General features: G+C 42.2%; 1 protein-coding gene across 1 annotated transcript in view; it reads right to left on the reverse strand.

The window, feature by feature from the left end:
- Positions 1-16304, reverse strand: part of LOC128586495 (calcium-binding mitochondrial carrier protein SCaMC-1) — a 53570-nt gene extending 37266 nt beyond the window's left edge. The window contains exon 1 of the mRNA XM_053592304.1: positions 15948-16304. Within this exon, the coding sequence (XP_053448279.1) occupies positions 15948-16130 (183 nt within the window). The 5' untranslated portion in view covers positions 16131-16304. The remainder of the gene's footprint in view (positions 1-15947) is intronic.
- Between the last annotated feature and the right edge of the window lie 495 nt (positions 16305-16799).

The raw sequence follows: 16799 nt of genomic DNA on the forward strand, positions 1-16799 counted from the left end.
AAGCCAGATATCTGCTGCATAGAACAATCGCATCTTACATTAAAAGACATATAGACTCAAGGTGAAGGGATGGTCATCTATATTCCAAGGCAAATGGAAAGCAGTAAAAAGCAGGCGTTGCAATCCTGTTCACAGACGCAATAGGCTTTAAACCATCCAAATAATTAAGGATAAGGATGGACACTTCATATTTGTTAAAGGTAATACTCAATATGATGAGATCTCAATTATTAATATTTATGCACCCAACCACAACGCACCTCAATTTATAATAGAAACTCTAACAGACATGAGCAACTCGATTTCCTCCACTTCCCTAGTAGTTGGAGATTTTAACACCCCTTTAGCAGTCCTGGATAGATCCTCCAAAAAGAAGCTAAGCAAAGAAATTTTAGATTTAAACTCAACCATTCAACATCTGGACTTAACAGATATCTACAGAACATTTCGTCCCAAGAAAACTTAATACACATTCTTCTCATCAGCCCACGGAACATACTCCAAAATCGACCACATCCTAGGCCACAAATATAACCTCAGCAAATTTAAAAAAATAGAAATTATTCCTTGCATCTTCTCAGACCATCATGGAATAAAAGTTGAACTCAATAACAACAGGAACCTGCATACCCATACAAGAACATGGAAGCTAAACAACCTTATGCTGAAGGACAGATGGGTTATAGACGAGATTAAGAAGGAAATCACCAAATTTTTGGAACTAAACAACAATCAAGACATGAATTACCAGAACCTCTGGGATACTGCAAAGGCAGTCCTAAGAGGGAAATTTATAGCACTGCAAGCCTTCCTCAAGAAAACAGAAAGAGAGGAAGTTAATAACTTAATGGGACATCTCAAGCAACTGGAGAAGGAAGAACACTCCAACACCAAACCCAGCAGAAGAAAAGAAATAAACAAAATCAGAGCAGAGCGAAATGAAATTGAAAACAAAAGAATTATACAACAGATCAATAAATCCAAAAGCTGGTTTTTTGAAAAGATCAATAAAATAGATAAACCTTTGGCCAACCTAACCAGGAAAAAAAAGAGTAAAATCTCTAATTTCATCAATCAGAAATGGTAATGATGAAATAACAACAGACCCCTCAGAAATTCAAAAAATCCTTAACGAATACTACAAGAAACTCTACTCTCACAAATATGAAAATCTGAAAGAAATCGACCAATACCTGGAAGCACGCCACCTACCAAGACTTAGCCAGAACAAAGTGGAAATGTTGAACAGGCCTATATCAAGTTCTGAAATAGCATCAACTATACAAAATCTCCCTAAAAAGAAAAGCCCAGGACCAGATGGCTTTACGTCAGAATTCTACCAAACCTTTAAAGAAGAACTAGTACCTATACTACTAAACCTCTTCCAAAATATAAAAAAAGAAGGAATATTACCCAGCACATTCTACGAAGCAAACATCACCTTGATCCCCAAACCAGGGAAAGAACCAACAAGAAAAGAAAATTATAGACCAATATTACTAATGAATATAGATGCTAAAATACTCAATGAGATCCTAACAAACAGAATCCAACAACACATCAAAAAAATTATACACCATGACCAAGTCGGATTTATCCCAGGGTTTCAAGGCTGGTTCAATATACGTAAATCTATAAATGTAATTCAACACATAAACAAACTTAAAAATAAAGACCATATGATTCTTTCAATTGATGCAGAAAAAGCTTTTGATAACATCCAGCATCCCTTCATGATCAGAGCACTTAAGAAAATTGGTATACTCAAGACTCTCTCCCAGGTTTAAAATGTGACTATAATCTTGGAGATTTTTAAGAACAAGCCTAATTTTTATAAAGTATTCTTCCCTTCTACATAAAAGGGAGGAGAAAATAATTTCCTAGTATACTTAAAACAATGTTTGTTACTCTAAGTTTCTAAAAAATGTGAAGTTAAAGTTTATGTATTATTTTAGCAAAACCTAAAAGGCTAGAAAAAAGGAATAAATCTTCAGAAAAGTTTCATAGTACATTTTCCTTTTTTTTTTTTTTTTTTGTAGAGACAGAGTCTCACTGTACCGCCCTCGGGTAGAGTGCCATGGCGTCACACGGCTCACAGCAACCTCTTAACTCATGGGCTTATGCGATTCTCTTGCCTCAGCCTCCCGAGCAGCTGGGACTACAGGCGCCCGCCACAACGCCCGGCTATCATAGTACATTTTCAAATTTAAACTTGAACCATTTCATCTTCATCTTTGTTTGTGCATTTTTTAGGTCTCTTTTATTTTTGATATACAGAATGCAGTTGATCTTTTAAAACTGAAACATGTAAGCTTATCAGAAAAAGACAAAAGCAAAACTGCACAGTTATAATAACCAAATAGCAATTATACTGCACAATTCATTGATTGTAAGGTATTCTGTAACAAGCGATGTTTGTCTCCTATTTTTTGATACCTCTTAAACTTACGTCTTTTAGAAAGACAATGCCTCTATATGCTTTTTGTATTTTTACTGAATGTAAATATTTGTTATATTTTTGGTTAAAAGGATATAAAAGTACCATTTATTATTACCATATCTCCTAATACATTGGTGGACTCAATAAAGAGTGTACATTAACCTTCAAAAAAAAAAAAAAAGAAAATTGGTATAGAAGGGACATTTCTTAAACTAATAGAGGCCATCTACAGCAAACCCACAGCCAATATCATATTGAATGGAGTTAAATTGAAATCATTTCCACTTAGATCAGGAACCAGGCAAGGTTGCCCATTGTCTCCATTGCTCTTTAACATTGTAATGGAAGTTTTAGCCATTGCAATTAGGGAAGAAAAGGCGATCAAGGGTATCCACATAGGGTCAGAGAGATCAAACTTTCACTCTTCGCAGATGATATGAACGTGTATCTGGAAAACACTAGGGATTCTACTACAAAACTTTTAGAAGTGATCAACGAAAATAGCAATGTCTCAGGCTACAAAATCAACACCCATAAATCTGTAGCCTTTATATATACCAACAATACCCAAGCCGAACAAAGTCAAGGACTCTATTCCTTTCACAGTAGTGCCAAAGAAGATGAAATATTTGGGAGTATACCTAACAAAGGACGTGAAAGATCTCTACAAAGAGAACTATGAAACTCTAAAAAAAGAAATAGCCGAAGATGTTAACAAATGGAAAAACATACCATGCTCAGGGCTGGGAAGAATCAACATTGTTAAAATGTCCATACTGCCCAAAGCAATATATAATTTTAATGCAATTCCTATTAAAGTTCCATTGCCATACTTTAAAGATCTTGAAAAAATAATACTTTGTTTTATATGGAATCAGAAAAAACCTCGAATAGCCAAAACATTACTGAGCAATAAAAACAAAGCAGGAGGAATCACACTACCAGACCTGAGACTGTACTATAAATCCATAGTGATCAAAACAGCATGGTACTGGCACAAAAGCAGAGAAGTAGATGTCTGGAACAGAATAGAGAACCAAGAGATGGATGTAGCTACTTACCGTTATTTGATCTTTGACAAGCCAATTAAAAACATGCAGTGGGGAAAAGATTCCCTATTTAACAAATGGTGCTGGATAAACTGGCTGGCAACCTGTAGAAAATTGAAACTGAACCCACACCTTTCACCATTAACTAAGATAGACTCTCACTGGATAAAAGATTTAAACTTAAGACATGAAACTATAAAAATACTTGAAGAAAGTGCAGGGAAAACTCTTGAAGGAATCGGCCTGGGTGAATATTTTATGAGGAGGACTCCCCAGGCAATTGAAGCAGTATCAAAAATACACTACTGGGACCTGATCAAACTAAAAAGCTTCTGCACAGCCAAGAACATTGTGAGTAAAGCAAGCAGACAGCCCTCAGAATGGGACAAAATATTTGCAGGTTATACCTCCAATAAAGGTCTAATAACCAGAATCCACAGAGAACTCAAATTTATTAACAAGAAAAGAACACGTGACCCCATCTCAGGGTGGGCAAGGGACTTAAAGAGAAACTTCTCTAAAGAAGACCGACGCAAAATCTACAAACACATGAAAAAAAGCTCATCATCCTTAATCATCAGAGAAATGCAAATCAAAACTACTCTGAGATATCACCTAACCCCAGTAAGAGTAGCCCACATAACAAAATCCCAAAACCAGAAATGTTGGCATGGATGTGGAGGAAAGGGCACACTTCTACACTGCTGGTGGGAATGCCCACTAATACGTTCCTTCTGGAAGGATGTTTGGAGAATACTTAGAGACCTAAAAATAGACCTGCCATTCGATCCTATAATTCCTTTGCTAGGTTTATACACAGAAGACCAAAAGTCACAATATAACAAAGACATCTGTACCAAAATGTTTATTGCAGCCCAATTCATAATTGCTAAGTCATGGAAGAAGCCCAAGTGCCCATCGACCCATGGATGGACTAGCAAATTGTGGTACATGTATACCAGGGAATACTATGCAGCCTTAAAGAAAGATGGAGACTTTACCTTTTCATGTTTACATGGATGGAGCTGGAACATATTCTTCTTAGCGAAGTATCTCAGGAATGGAAGAAAAAGTATCCAACGTACTCAGCCCTACTATGAAGCTAAATTATAGCTTTCACATGAAGACTATAACCCAACTATAGCGCAAGACTATGGGGAAAGGGCCAAGGAAGGGGAAGGGAGGAGGGAGGTTTTGGTGGAGGGAGGGTAATGGGTGGGGCCACATCTATGGTGCATCTTAGAATGGGTACAGGCGATTGCACTAATGTACACAGCTATGATTTAACAATAAAAATAATAATAAAAAAAGAGTTGGAAGTTGCTGTGAGCTGTGATGCCACAGCACTCTACCAAGGGCAACATAGTGAGACTCTGTCTCAAAAAAAAACAAAAAAAGAAAGAAATATACTGTTCCATGTGGTTGGTGGCAAGCTCTCCAGGGATGCTTGTTTGATTTATAATTTTTAATTTTGTTTATTTTTAAGAGACAGGGTCTCGCTCTGTTACCCAGGCTGCAGTACAGTGGCATGATCATAGCTCACTACACCCTGAAATTTCTGGTTCAAGCAAGCCTCATGTGTTAACTTCCTGAGTAGCTGGGACTACAGGCACACATCACCACGCCTGGCTAATTTTTTTATTTTTTGTAGAGAGGGGATCTTGCTGTATTGCCCAAGCTTGTCTTCAACCCCTAGCCTCAAGCAATCCTCCCACCTCAGCCTGCCAAAGACTGGGATTGCAGGCAAGAGCCACTGTACCCAGCTCCCCTGGGTTTTCATATGTGAGCCCTCATCAGTCAACACTTTATGTGGTTTCCTGCTCCCTCTTACAAAAGACAGATTTGCAAAAAAAATTGTTTTGATAAGGAAGAAATATGTTCCAAAGGATTGAACTTGTTTAGGCACAATCCAGAATTTCTTATGAAAGCCTAGTTTATATCAAATAAGTAAACACAAGTCATGCTTACAAATCTAAATACAAGAATGGCTTTAAATAATCATAAGGAGCATTTAGTGTTAAAAGAAAAAAGCACTAGGTTTTTTTAGGAATTAAAAAGCCCAATTGGGAGTGCAGCCATTTTGAATTCTTCTTTGCCATTTGCTCCGCTGGCTGAAATAAAGCCCTTCCTCTTATAAACACGGTGTTTGGGTGTTCTTTTTCTTCATTGGTTCATCTTCCTGCAACATTTTTGGTTCCCTGACCAGGAAGCAAGACCACCCAAGGAGAAAGCAGCTCAGACGCACCTGGTAGTTGCTGCCAACCCTCTGGACACCCACGCGGGGGGCCCTGATCAGCCCGGGTGACGTGAACCACTGAGTGTGCCAGGGAGGCAGCTTGGCCTCCCTGTGTGGACACCTCCACCGGGGGGAGAAAGGACCCCTTCAACAGGTCTTCAAGGAATCAAACACTGGGAGGAACTGACACGCAGGAACTGGCACCTGTGACATCTAAGGCAACGTACCATCAATCTGGGATTCCCACTATTTGAGTGGAAACAGGGTCCAATCAACCTCTGGGTGTTAGATTGCTGGCAGGATTGATGAGAGGTGTATGAGAGAGTATAGTTATGGTGTCACTGAGTCTGGACACCGAGGGTGAGGTTATGACCGCCCCTCACAGGGCCTAGGGGACTGTTGGTTCACCTCCTGTGGCTAAGTAGCAGTTTGAGTGGGAAATCGAGGCTGCCCACATTAGGAAAATGTTGGAATTGTGTGCATGTGAGTACTTGGAGACTGACTGAGATGGGTAACAATAGCTGGGGTTTTGTGCCCCCCCCCCATAGGGCAAACCAATTGTGTGAGTGGCCCCTTCTTCCCTGCTCCAACTTTGCCCCCTGGCTATTCAAAGAGAAACTGAACATTCAGGATTTTCTGTCTTGGACATAGGCCTAGTCCTTGGTGGCCTGTGTTGCCATGTGGCCATGTGAGACCTGGGTGGGAGGCAATGAAAAGACACCAGAAATGACGCCTACCTTGTGGTTTGGTTACTGGAATTCCTTTAGTGAGTCCTTGGTCAGGGATTCAAGAAGTGGGCCACAGGCCACAGATCAGTGATAAAATGGGATTTTGTTCGATAAAAGGACATGCAGAGGGAGTGGAGAGTGCCAGAGCTTCTGGCAGGGGGTAGGAGGCCCAAGTTGGAGGTCTTCTGCATGGATCCTTTGTCTGAGGGTAAATATTGGCCCTAAGAGAAATTTGGGCCAGGACTTGGTAGATGGAAAAGCACCTTTACATGCTGAATGTTTTAACAAATGAATGAAAGTAGTCCCTCCCCTGGGGCAAGGTTGTTAGGTCTTTGCAGTTTTTGTCTAGGGAGTAGATTAGGGTGTGTGCTCCCTACTCAGGGTGGAGCCACCCAAAACGTTTCAGGCTGCTTTGTTTGTGGCCTTGCTGGAGTTCAGAGGGTGTGGCCTGCAGGGCGCAGCCTGTTTGTGCCTAGGAATGGGGGTCTGATTTCTGACCTTGCCTGAGCCTAAAAAACAGGGGTTCCATCCAACCCCGAGTGGGAAAATCCTATATCAATGTTACAGTGCATAAAATGTCTCTCATTTGTAAAATATAATAATTTGGTTGTTAAAATTGTTTGGGAAACTGAGTCTTTGTCAAAGAATAAGATTCTTGCCTTTTAAACCTTCTAATTATCAGAAGAATTATTCAGTCAACCGAATAATTATCATAGTAAGATCATAGTAAACTGTGATCTTGTTTTGTGAAAAGTGGTTTTTTGAGAATAAGAGAAATTAGGCAGAAAGGAAAATGGCATTGTGTAAGAAAAAAATCTTGTGTGGTAAATTCCGTCCTGAAACAGAATGGTTATTTAAGAAAGTGATAGGCAGGGCAATCTAGAAGGTTTAGAAGTTTTGTAGAGTGTCTGTGCAGGTTAAATAAGGCTCAAAGCCCTTAAAAGGGAAATTTATGAAGGAATTTGCATGTGATCCAGTTGACTATGTATTTCCTTTAGAATCTTTTGGCTTGTAATCTTGTTTGAACAAATGTTTTGCCTTTGATATTTGACAAACCTTCCAAAGTCAAAACTCCAAATTTGGTTTTTTTAAAATATCAAGACAACTAAAAGTCTGAGAAAGACATATTAGGCCTATTTAGTATGTTAAAAATGTATAGAAAATACTGTCAAATATGAAATGGTGGTTAATTTAGTGTGGATCATGTTTACATATATGTTCCAATATTATAAAATATTGGTCTGTCTTAGCGTATATTGTCAGTAATAATTTTAATTTATCTCAGAAAGCATCTATTTTTTTTTTTTAATAACTGGCTGAGTCCAAAGTTTTCCTTCAAGGGAAATATTAGGAAAGGCTAGCGAATTCTCTCAAATTCAAATTTCTGATGACTTTGGAAGTCAAATACCTTTGGACTAAAAGCAAACCTCTTGAACTTTAATCAGAAAGCTAACATGTCCATGAGTATTGATAACCTCACTTCAAACAGAACAGAAATCAGTTACATAAAACCGGGCTGGTTTGTTATGGCTTTTTGTTTAAAACATTGGTGATTCTTTCCATGTTCTATTTTCTGGAAGTCAAGAAAACTATTTTCTGTCTCTTGAGCTATTTGTAGCTTTTAGCAATCTATGTACTTATAGGCAGAATTTGAAACATTTATTTTTTTCTTTCCTTAATTTCTCCAGAATTTGAAAGCCATTTGTAAGTATTCTTAATTTCTGACATTACAGTTATTTGCATAAGTTCAATAAGAATCTGTTTTGTTCTATAGGGCATGATGAAGGCACTGGTTATTTTTCCAAGACTTTGACTGAAATAGCATTTTCAGAGGTGTCCAGACTGCAGTTAAGGAATTAAGGTCAACTTTATAACACCAATAAAAAAAAGCCTGTTGGAAAGACTGGCCAAAAACCTCACCAATGACATTTCATGATCTGCTTTGAGTAAAGAATGTCACCTTCAGACAGGTCCAGGAATCACAAAGTGCTTGGGGACCTCAAGAGAAGAGGAATTTACCCAATGCACACAGGTATCTAATGCCACAGATAAAACCTGGGCTTATGGAAAGCTTTCAAGTCTATCCTGAGATTCCTTATAAAAGCTTCTAGCAAAGCCAATTTTAAAGAAAAGCCTAGATGGCTAATAATTATTCTTGCTGCACTTTATGCAATTTATGCAATCAGAATCAGTATACTGAAAGTACAGTTTATTTTGGGAATTAAATTAGTTCTGCTATAATTTGCTTTTAGTAAAATGAGAAATTGGAGAGAGAAAAATGGTTCAAAAGGAAAAAATAACTGTGGCCCACCTCTATTAGAGTCTAGCTTTGTCTGCAATGCCAGCTCATAAAATGAGACATAGCTATTTTACTGAACTGATCTTTGGACTAAGAGACTGGCCAAAGAATATAAAATTATATACAGTAGTTATATTTGCTCTGAAGCCTTAAGGCTCTACAAAGGTCGCCTGTTTGCTACACTGGAAAAATTTTTCCAGTATTAAACATTATCTGCCATCTATATAGATACCTCAGGAAAAATTGGAACCTGGATCAGAATTTCCCACTGTATGGGAATGACTGTAACACAGCCTCATAAGGGGCCCCACACCCAACTGATGTTCAGGAATATTCACTTGAATTGTCCAGAACTTTGGATCAGTTCTGTAGAGACTATTAAAGCTAGATATTATCTTAAGAACTGTGCTAAGACCATAAATAGGAATACTAATGTTCTCATTGTGTGAAACTTAGCCTTGAAATCCAGAACTTGCAGATATTTGCAAGTGACAGCTAAATAGTTTCATTCTCTTACACTGAACCCAATCTTGACTTCATCCCTTTCAGTGTAAGGCAGACAGCCACAAACATATGCAAGGTGGCTAGGGTCATGCAGAAACCAGATGAAAGCTCTGGGGATGTCCATAAAAGGCTGTGCAAAACATACAGACTGGCCAAACCATTGTATGAAGTTACTAAAGGGAGAGAAAACAGGCCAATTATAGAAATATGGCCAACCAAAAGCCTTCAAGAGGCTAAAGGAAAAACTGTGGGCAGTCCTGGTGCCGGGCCTTCCTGACCTGGCCAAGCCTTTTGAACTATAGGTATCAGAAAGGAACAGAACAGCTGAGGAAATGCTCACTCAGAATGTAGCATTATGGGCAGGACTGGTTGCTTCTCTCTCTAAGCAAGTTGATGGGGTCTCGAAAGGATGGCCCCATGCCTAAAAACACTTGCAGCCACTGCCATGCTAGTGCAAAAGACTGAAAAGTTGACTTTGGGACAAAACTTAAGAGTCTATGCAGTGGGTCACTCTTATAAACATCAAGGGGTACCATTGGTTGACCAACTCATGCCTCGCCGAATATCAAAGCTTCCTGTGGAAAAATCCAAGATTGGTTATAGAAGTTGTACGCATTGAGGCCATGCACTTAAGACAAAGGCAAAAGAAAATTAAGAAGCTTCTGGGGAAATACATTTTCATTCCCGTTGGCCACCTTTGCCAAGAAAGTCAGACAGCATTGTGTGACATGCAACTTACACAATGCTAGATAGGGACCATCCCTGCCACCTGAAATTCAGTCCTATAGGGAAGCCTCTTTTAAGATGTACAAACATACTGAGTTGTCCAGATGTAGAGGAAACTGGTGCTTACTAGTTCTGGTCTGCACATACTTGGAATAGCTGGGAGCCTTCCCCATCAGGATGAAGAAGGCTCCTGAAGTAGTAAAAGTGTTCCCCAGAGAAACATTCCATGGTATAGGTTGCTACTCTGATTTAAATTTGACAATGGGCTAGCCTTTGAATATCACCTAAAAACTATATGTGACATGTAGGCCTCAAAGCTCTGGAAGGGTACAGTGCATGAACAGGGCCATAAGAGCAGGAATTGGTAAACTCTGCCAGGAAGCAAAGCTTAATTGGATACAGGCCTTGCCACTGGTCTTCTTCAAACAGGCCTCCATCAGTCCTCTGCAATTTAGCAGGGACTCCTAAAAGAATTGGGAGAGACTGAATTGAACAAGCATTTAGAAGCCCTAGGAAGAGTAGAAAGAAAAATCTCCACTTGAGTAATTAACCGTGTTCTGTTTAGTTTTTTGTGTCTGTATATCCTTTCTCTCCAGGAGATCAAGGGGATCAAGTCTAGGTCAAGGATCAGAACCCAGTCCCCCTTAAACCAAGGTAGAAGGGAACCTACACCATCATCCTGACCACACGCACGACAGCTAAGGTGAAAGGGATTCTGGCCTGGATTTTTCACAGCTAGCTCTACTGCCCTGTGAGAAGTGAAGGCAACTTTTAAGACAGTCACATGCCTTGCTCCAGCCACATACTGGGAGCTGGCTGGTCAATGCACAGGTGAAGCCTGAGGAAACTCTTCATGGGATTTATCTTAATTGGACTTTAGACTTTGGGAAAAGGGGAGGAGGAATGTGATCTGTGCACCCACACCACTAAGATAGGACAAAAAGTGACTCCATTATAGCTTTGATGATTGTGAAGAGACCAGAAGGGAGCTTTCACTCATAACTGGACACAATACTCAATATGTGCCCCCAACCACAGTAGAATTAAGGCCTGGGTAGAGAACCCAAGAGGAGTCATAGTCCCTAAACTCTGAATGCTGGTCCAGACCAAGGAAATAGGAAAGCGCAGGTAGGTGACTCTGAAGTTTGATGTCTGCAGTGCCACGCGAAGGTGCTGCAGCAGAAGGAGCTGGAAAAGAAACTACCTATAGTAGTTCAGATCAGAAATATTTCTGTGCCGGGCGGCGCCTATGGCTCAGTGAGTAGGGCGCCAGCCCCATATGCCGAGGGTGGCGGGTTCAAACCCAGCCCCTGCCAAACTGCAACCAAAAAATAGCCGGGCGTTGTAGCGGGCGCCTGTAGTCCCAGCTGCTCGGGAGGCTGAGGCAAGAGAATCGCGTAAGCCCAAGAGTTAAGAGGTTGCTGTGAGCCGTGTGACGCCACGGCACTCTACCTGAGGGCGGTACAGTGAGACTCTGTCTCTACAAAAAAAAAAAAAAAAAAAAAAGAAATATCTCTGTGCCTTAGATTTTATAGAAAAGTGATGTAAAGTAGAATGTGAAAAGTGGGAATGTATAATAGAGAGCACCTGAGACAGTGAGAACTGTAGCCAAAGAAATGTGCTCAAAAGAAGTAGTGACGACAGATTTCTCCCTAGAGTCAGTGTAAGCCCTGGAGCCAGTCTTGCAAATTAATACCAGCTCCTACAGGGGCAAGCTGATATTGAGACCCCAAATTAAAACATATATGGAGTCTCAAGGGGGGGAATGAGAGAGGATACCCGGGAAATGTGAGATCTAGGAGAATACAGATCTTCTTAAAGAGACCCCAAGAATACACCTGTAGGGTTCCCCCCTCCCATGGTGACTCAGCTCTTAGAAATTTATAGAAACTTAATTTCCCGGGACCTGAAAATTTCCACTTCTGTGAAATCCCGTAGTTCTGTGGGGGTTGGAACAGCTTCTCCCGCTTGATTCCAACTGACCAGTGAGAAAGGTACCTTCCTCTTGGGCCAGGTACAAAGAGATCTTTATACAGGGTGTTCATCTGGAACGTCTCTGTGGCAGGGATGGCCCTCGTGAGTCCCCATGTGGTAGAAGTGCTATGAAAGAAGAAGGGGACTTCTGCCTGCCACTTGTCCAGTGGGAGGAGATTGTAGACAGCAACCTACTCTGAAGTGCCAGAGACAAAGCAGTAGGTGAAGCAGGAAAAGAAGAGGGCTCATTGTAACTGCTCCAAGACAGAGCTGCACAGGGCCTGGAGCTCCAGCCGCACTCCCAGGTCAGAGGCTTTCATGCCCTGGTTCTCACTCCAGGAGGAGCTGAGAGAGGGTAACTCACGCCCTTCCCCAAAAAACTTCCAGAAAGATCCCAGCACAAGGCTTCTTTTTAGAGGTAGAGCTTCTTTTAGAGGAAAGGAGGTTGGGAGTGTTGGGAAGAGGACTATTGCACTGTAAATGACTGGTGGTGGATATCCGCCAACATTTGTTTGTCTGGTTGCACCTGTCATAGAATTTTTCTTCCAAGGCTGAGGCACTGGAGAATTGTAGCAAAGACTGGGAATCGAATGGTAGGGGAGAGCAAACCAGCTGACAGTCTCATCTAATAAAAGACAAGTACTTTGGTTGAATAGCTCTTTCCACTTTTTAAAATTACTATTTTTTATTCCCCACTCACCTACACAACACACACAGACATACTTACTGTAGGAGAGTTTTGAGAATATAGAGAGGGACGGGAGGGACCCTGTCAGTCTTGTTCACCACGATATATTCTTGGCACTATTCAGAAACATTAATTGAATGAATTTAATATTTGTACCACATTACTAGGTTCTTCTTTTTAAGAAGAAAAGAGGAATTTAATGTTTTTTGACTCTCAATGGAACGATTTCTAACTTACATATGAGGCTGTCAAGGATTAAATAACTTGCCTAAGACCACAGTCTAACAAGTGGTGAAAACCTTTGAACTCTGGTCTGACTCCTCAGCCCATAATAACAATCACTATATCCATTGCACCAGTTAATGTGGAGTAACTTCAGGGTGAGGCTTCAAACATTCTCCATAAATCCTTTTGTTGTTTTCTTAAATCCTGTCAAATATAGATATTTCAGTGGACTTAATTTGACCCTTAAAAAGATAAGATTTTTTAACTCAATGGTCAAAAGAAGTTAAGCAGCACCTTATAGAATGTTTCCTATGGACACTTATTTCTAAATGTCTTTATCGGAATGCTAATAAAGGAAGTAATTCAGCCTAGGATAAGATAGAATTACAAATGTGAGTTGAGGCTTTAAACAGGCAGAAAAGAGGGAATGAGAGAAATCCCATGTAAAGAAAAGAAAAGAAAGGGATAAATGTGGTTGTTGTCCCATCACAGAATACAGAATGCTGGGGGTTTGGAAGGTGACTGAAAACATTGGTTTAGAACCCTGCCAAGAGAAAAACAGCATTTGGTGCCTTATTGAGGAATCCTTAACTTTTTTTATTCTTTTAGAAACTTTATTTCTATAAGGAAAAAACTACATCAGATTTTAGAAAATAAATCAGGAGAAAATGCAAAAGATTCAGATTATATATATTTTAGAACATTTGACATAACTGTAGTTGGAATTCCACTGTTTCTCTTATACTCTAACTTTCCTTATGACCTCTATACTGTGTTTCCTTAGCATTGTACCAGAAACCATGAAGTTTCTGACAGTGGAATGAATCATCCTTGTTAACAGAGGGATTATCTCATGGAGTGAAGCCCTCAAAAGAAGTTCCAATCAAAGCAGTAACATTTGCTAAGCTAGTTAATGTTCTTTTAGGTGACTCTACTCCATCTGTGGTCGTGAGTGTAAAACTTTAATGACAAAGAATCAAAAAATCATACTATATAAGAGTTAGAGAAGCCCTGATATCGGGTCACTCAGCAGCCCCACTCCTCCAACGTGGCCTAATCACTGAGTGCAGAATAAACTTGATACCCGTGGGAGGAGGGGCCTCAAGGAGGGCCCCAGCTAGTATATGTGACACATTTTAAAGTTTTTTTACATGAACTTTCAAACTTCCAATGCAGGCAAGATATCTGCATTTTAAGAACAGGGAAAGTAAAGCTCAAATTTGACCAAGGTTACCCAGTCAATTCACACCAGCTTGGAACTCTGTGAGCATGCTGCTTCCCTTCCTGCTCTTGGTAAATGTCTTTGTCTGGGCTGCTATAACAAAAATGCCAAAGGCTGATTTAAACAGTAAATATTTATTTCTCACATTTCTAGAGACTAGAAGTCCTGGATGAAGGGGCCAGCAGATTCCATGTCTGGCAAGGGTCTGCTTCTGTTTCACAGACTGCTGTCATCTCACTGTGTCCTCACATGGCAGAAGGGGCAAGGAAACTCCTCTGGGTCTGTTTTATAGGGGCACTAACCCCATTCATGAGGGCTTTACCCTCATGACCTGATCTCCTACCAAAGGTCCCACCTCCTAATAGTACCATCATACTGGGGGATAAGATTTCAACATGTACACTGGGAGAAGACACAAACATTCAGTCCATAAAATCAGAGTGTGAATAACATGAGCAAATGTTTTGGCAAGATTTAAGGGAGGAAAAAGGATAGATAGTAGGAATGAAATAGCACACCTACCCTACAGATACAGTCAGAAGTTTTATAAAATCATTAATGAGTATTATGAACCTTGGGCAAAACAGGAAGTTTCCAAAAATAATTGTTTTAATTTATTTAATCTGATTCAAGCAGAAATAGTAAACTGAAGAGCCTATAACTATTAAAGATGTTGAAAGAGTAATTTAAAATATAACTATAGGCTCAGCGCCTATAGTAGCACAGTGGGTAGGGTGACTGCCACATACACCAATGGTGGGTTCGAACCCAGCATAGGCCAACTGAACAACAACGACAACTGCAAGAAACAATAGCCACACGTTGTGGCTGGTGCCTGTAGTCCCAGCTACTTGGGAGGTTGAGGCAAGAAAATCTCTTAAGCCCAAGAGTTTTAGGTTGCTGTTAGCTGCGACGCCACAGCACTCTACCCAGGGCACATAGTGAGACTCTGTCTAAAAAAAAAAAAAAAATATATATATATATATATATGTACATGTATATGTGTGTGTGTAACTATAAAACTAAAAATATATATTTATAAAACTATAGAAATATATATTTATAAAACTATAAAACATTATATATATATATATATATATCACTATAAAACAGTTGTTGGCCCACTCAGTAACCTAATCACTTCCCCTCTGGATGGGGAATACCACGGTGTCCTCTTACGCTTCAATGGGGCTGGAGCAGCATCAAGTGTCTCCACCCTGCCAGGTTGTGAACTTCAGGGACACGATTAAAATGACTCAGAGAAGGTGAAATTGCTCAGAGATGGGTCAGCCCTTCAGATCAACTCAGGTACTTAGGGCATGAACTTGGGAAGGTCTTGAACTATGGAATGTCGCCTTTCCTCAACAGGAAATTGAGGGAAACACCACTGGTTTCCAAACGGTTTTGAAACAGGAGACAAAGCTGGCTGGTGTAACAGCGAAGCTTCCAAGAGGTACAGAACATCAGCCTTTGTACAGAACTTGGGGCCCACTGAAGTTTGAAAGCTTAAAAAAAAAAAATGTTTGCCAAGATACAAGGAAACGGGCCGAGAACTGGGATGGATTCAGAACTGAAGTGCTGCAGGACAGGGTTTAAGAAGTTAACAGTGCCAGAGACCAAGGTGTTCACGACGCTAATTTTATCTGGAAAAACACCGGTAGGCCTTCGGATCCTGACCCGCTCCTGTCCCGGGGTAACCGGCCGCGCCCCATTTCCGAGCTCCGAGCCCCGAGCCCCGCGGGCTGCAGCCACCGCTGCGCCTCCCCCGGCAGAGCCGGGCCGCCTCCCTCCGTTTCCTGGGGTGCCCGGGGTGCCCGCCGCCCTCCGCTTCCCGGGGCGCCCCCGCCGCCACCCACCTCCTCGGCGTCCTGGCCCAGGGGGATGCCCAGGTTCCTGAGCCCCTCCTGCAGCTCGCCGATGTCCACCACGCCGTCCCCGTTGCGGTCCAGCGCCTGGAAGAGGGTCTCGTAGCGCGTCGGAGGCTCCGCTTCCTGGCAGGCCGCCGCGGGCAGCACGAAGCCCCGAAGCCAGCGCAGCATGGTCCCGGCGCGGGGCGGCCCGCGGGGGCAGTCGTCGGGGAGGGGCGCGGCGAGGGGCGAGCCGGGCCCGCGCGAGGCCAGGGGGCAGGGGCGCGCAGCCGGGCAGCCTGCGGGCCGTGGCCGGGGACCGAGCTCCGGCGCCGCGCGCAGGGTGTGGCCGTCCCCGGCCGCGGGGCGGAGCTCGTCCCCGCTGGCTCCGCGGGAGGCGCCGAGGGCCGGGCCGGCCGCCTGGCAGGGAGGAAGCGGAAGGGCTGTGGGGTGTGTCTCGGGAGTCCTGTGTGGACCCGGGAACAAGCTCTGCCCGGTTCCCAGGCCGCGGTCAGGGGTGCGGTAGGGAGGAAGCCCGCGCAAGGCGGTGGGGGCCGGGGGGTACTCAAAGCCTAGGTGCTCAGAGGCCCAGCCAGGGCGGACGTGATCTCTAGAGCTTGCTCGTGTGACTAACTCCGCCGACACTGCGCTTCCCCAGGCCTCACACACATAGAGCTGGGGGGGTTGATGACCTGGGATGGGAATTCTGCTTTAAGAAGAGGCACCTGTGGCTCAGTGGATAGGGCGCCGGCCCCATATACCGAGGGTGGAGGGTTTGATCCCGGCCCCCGCCAAACTACAACAAAAAATAGCCGGGTATTGTGGCGGTGCCTGTGATCCCAGCTACTCGGGAGGCAAGAG

This window comes from Nycticebus coucang, chromosome 5, assembly GCF_027406575.1.
Source record: "Nycticebus coucang isolate mNycCou1 chromosome 5, mNycCou1.pri, whole genome shotgun sequence".
Classification (NCBI taxonomy): Eukaryota; Metazoa; Chordata; class Mammalia; order Primates; family Lorisidae; genus Nycticebus; species Nycticebus coucang.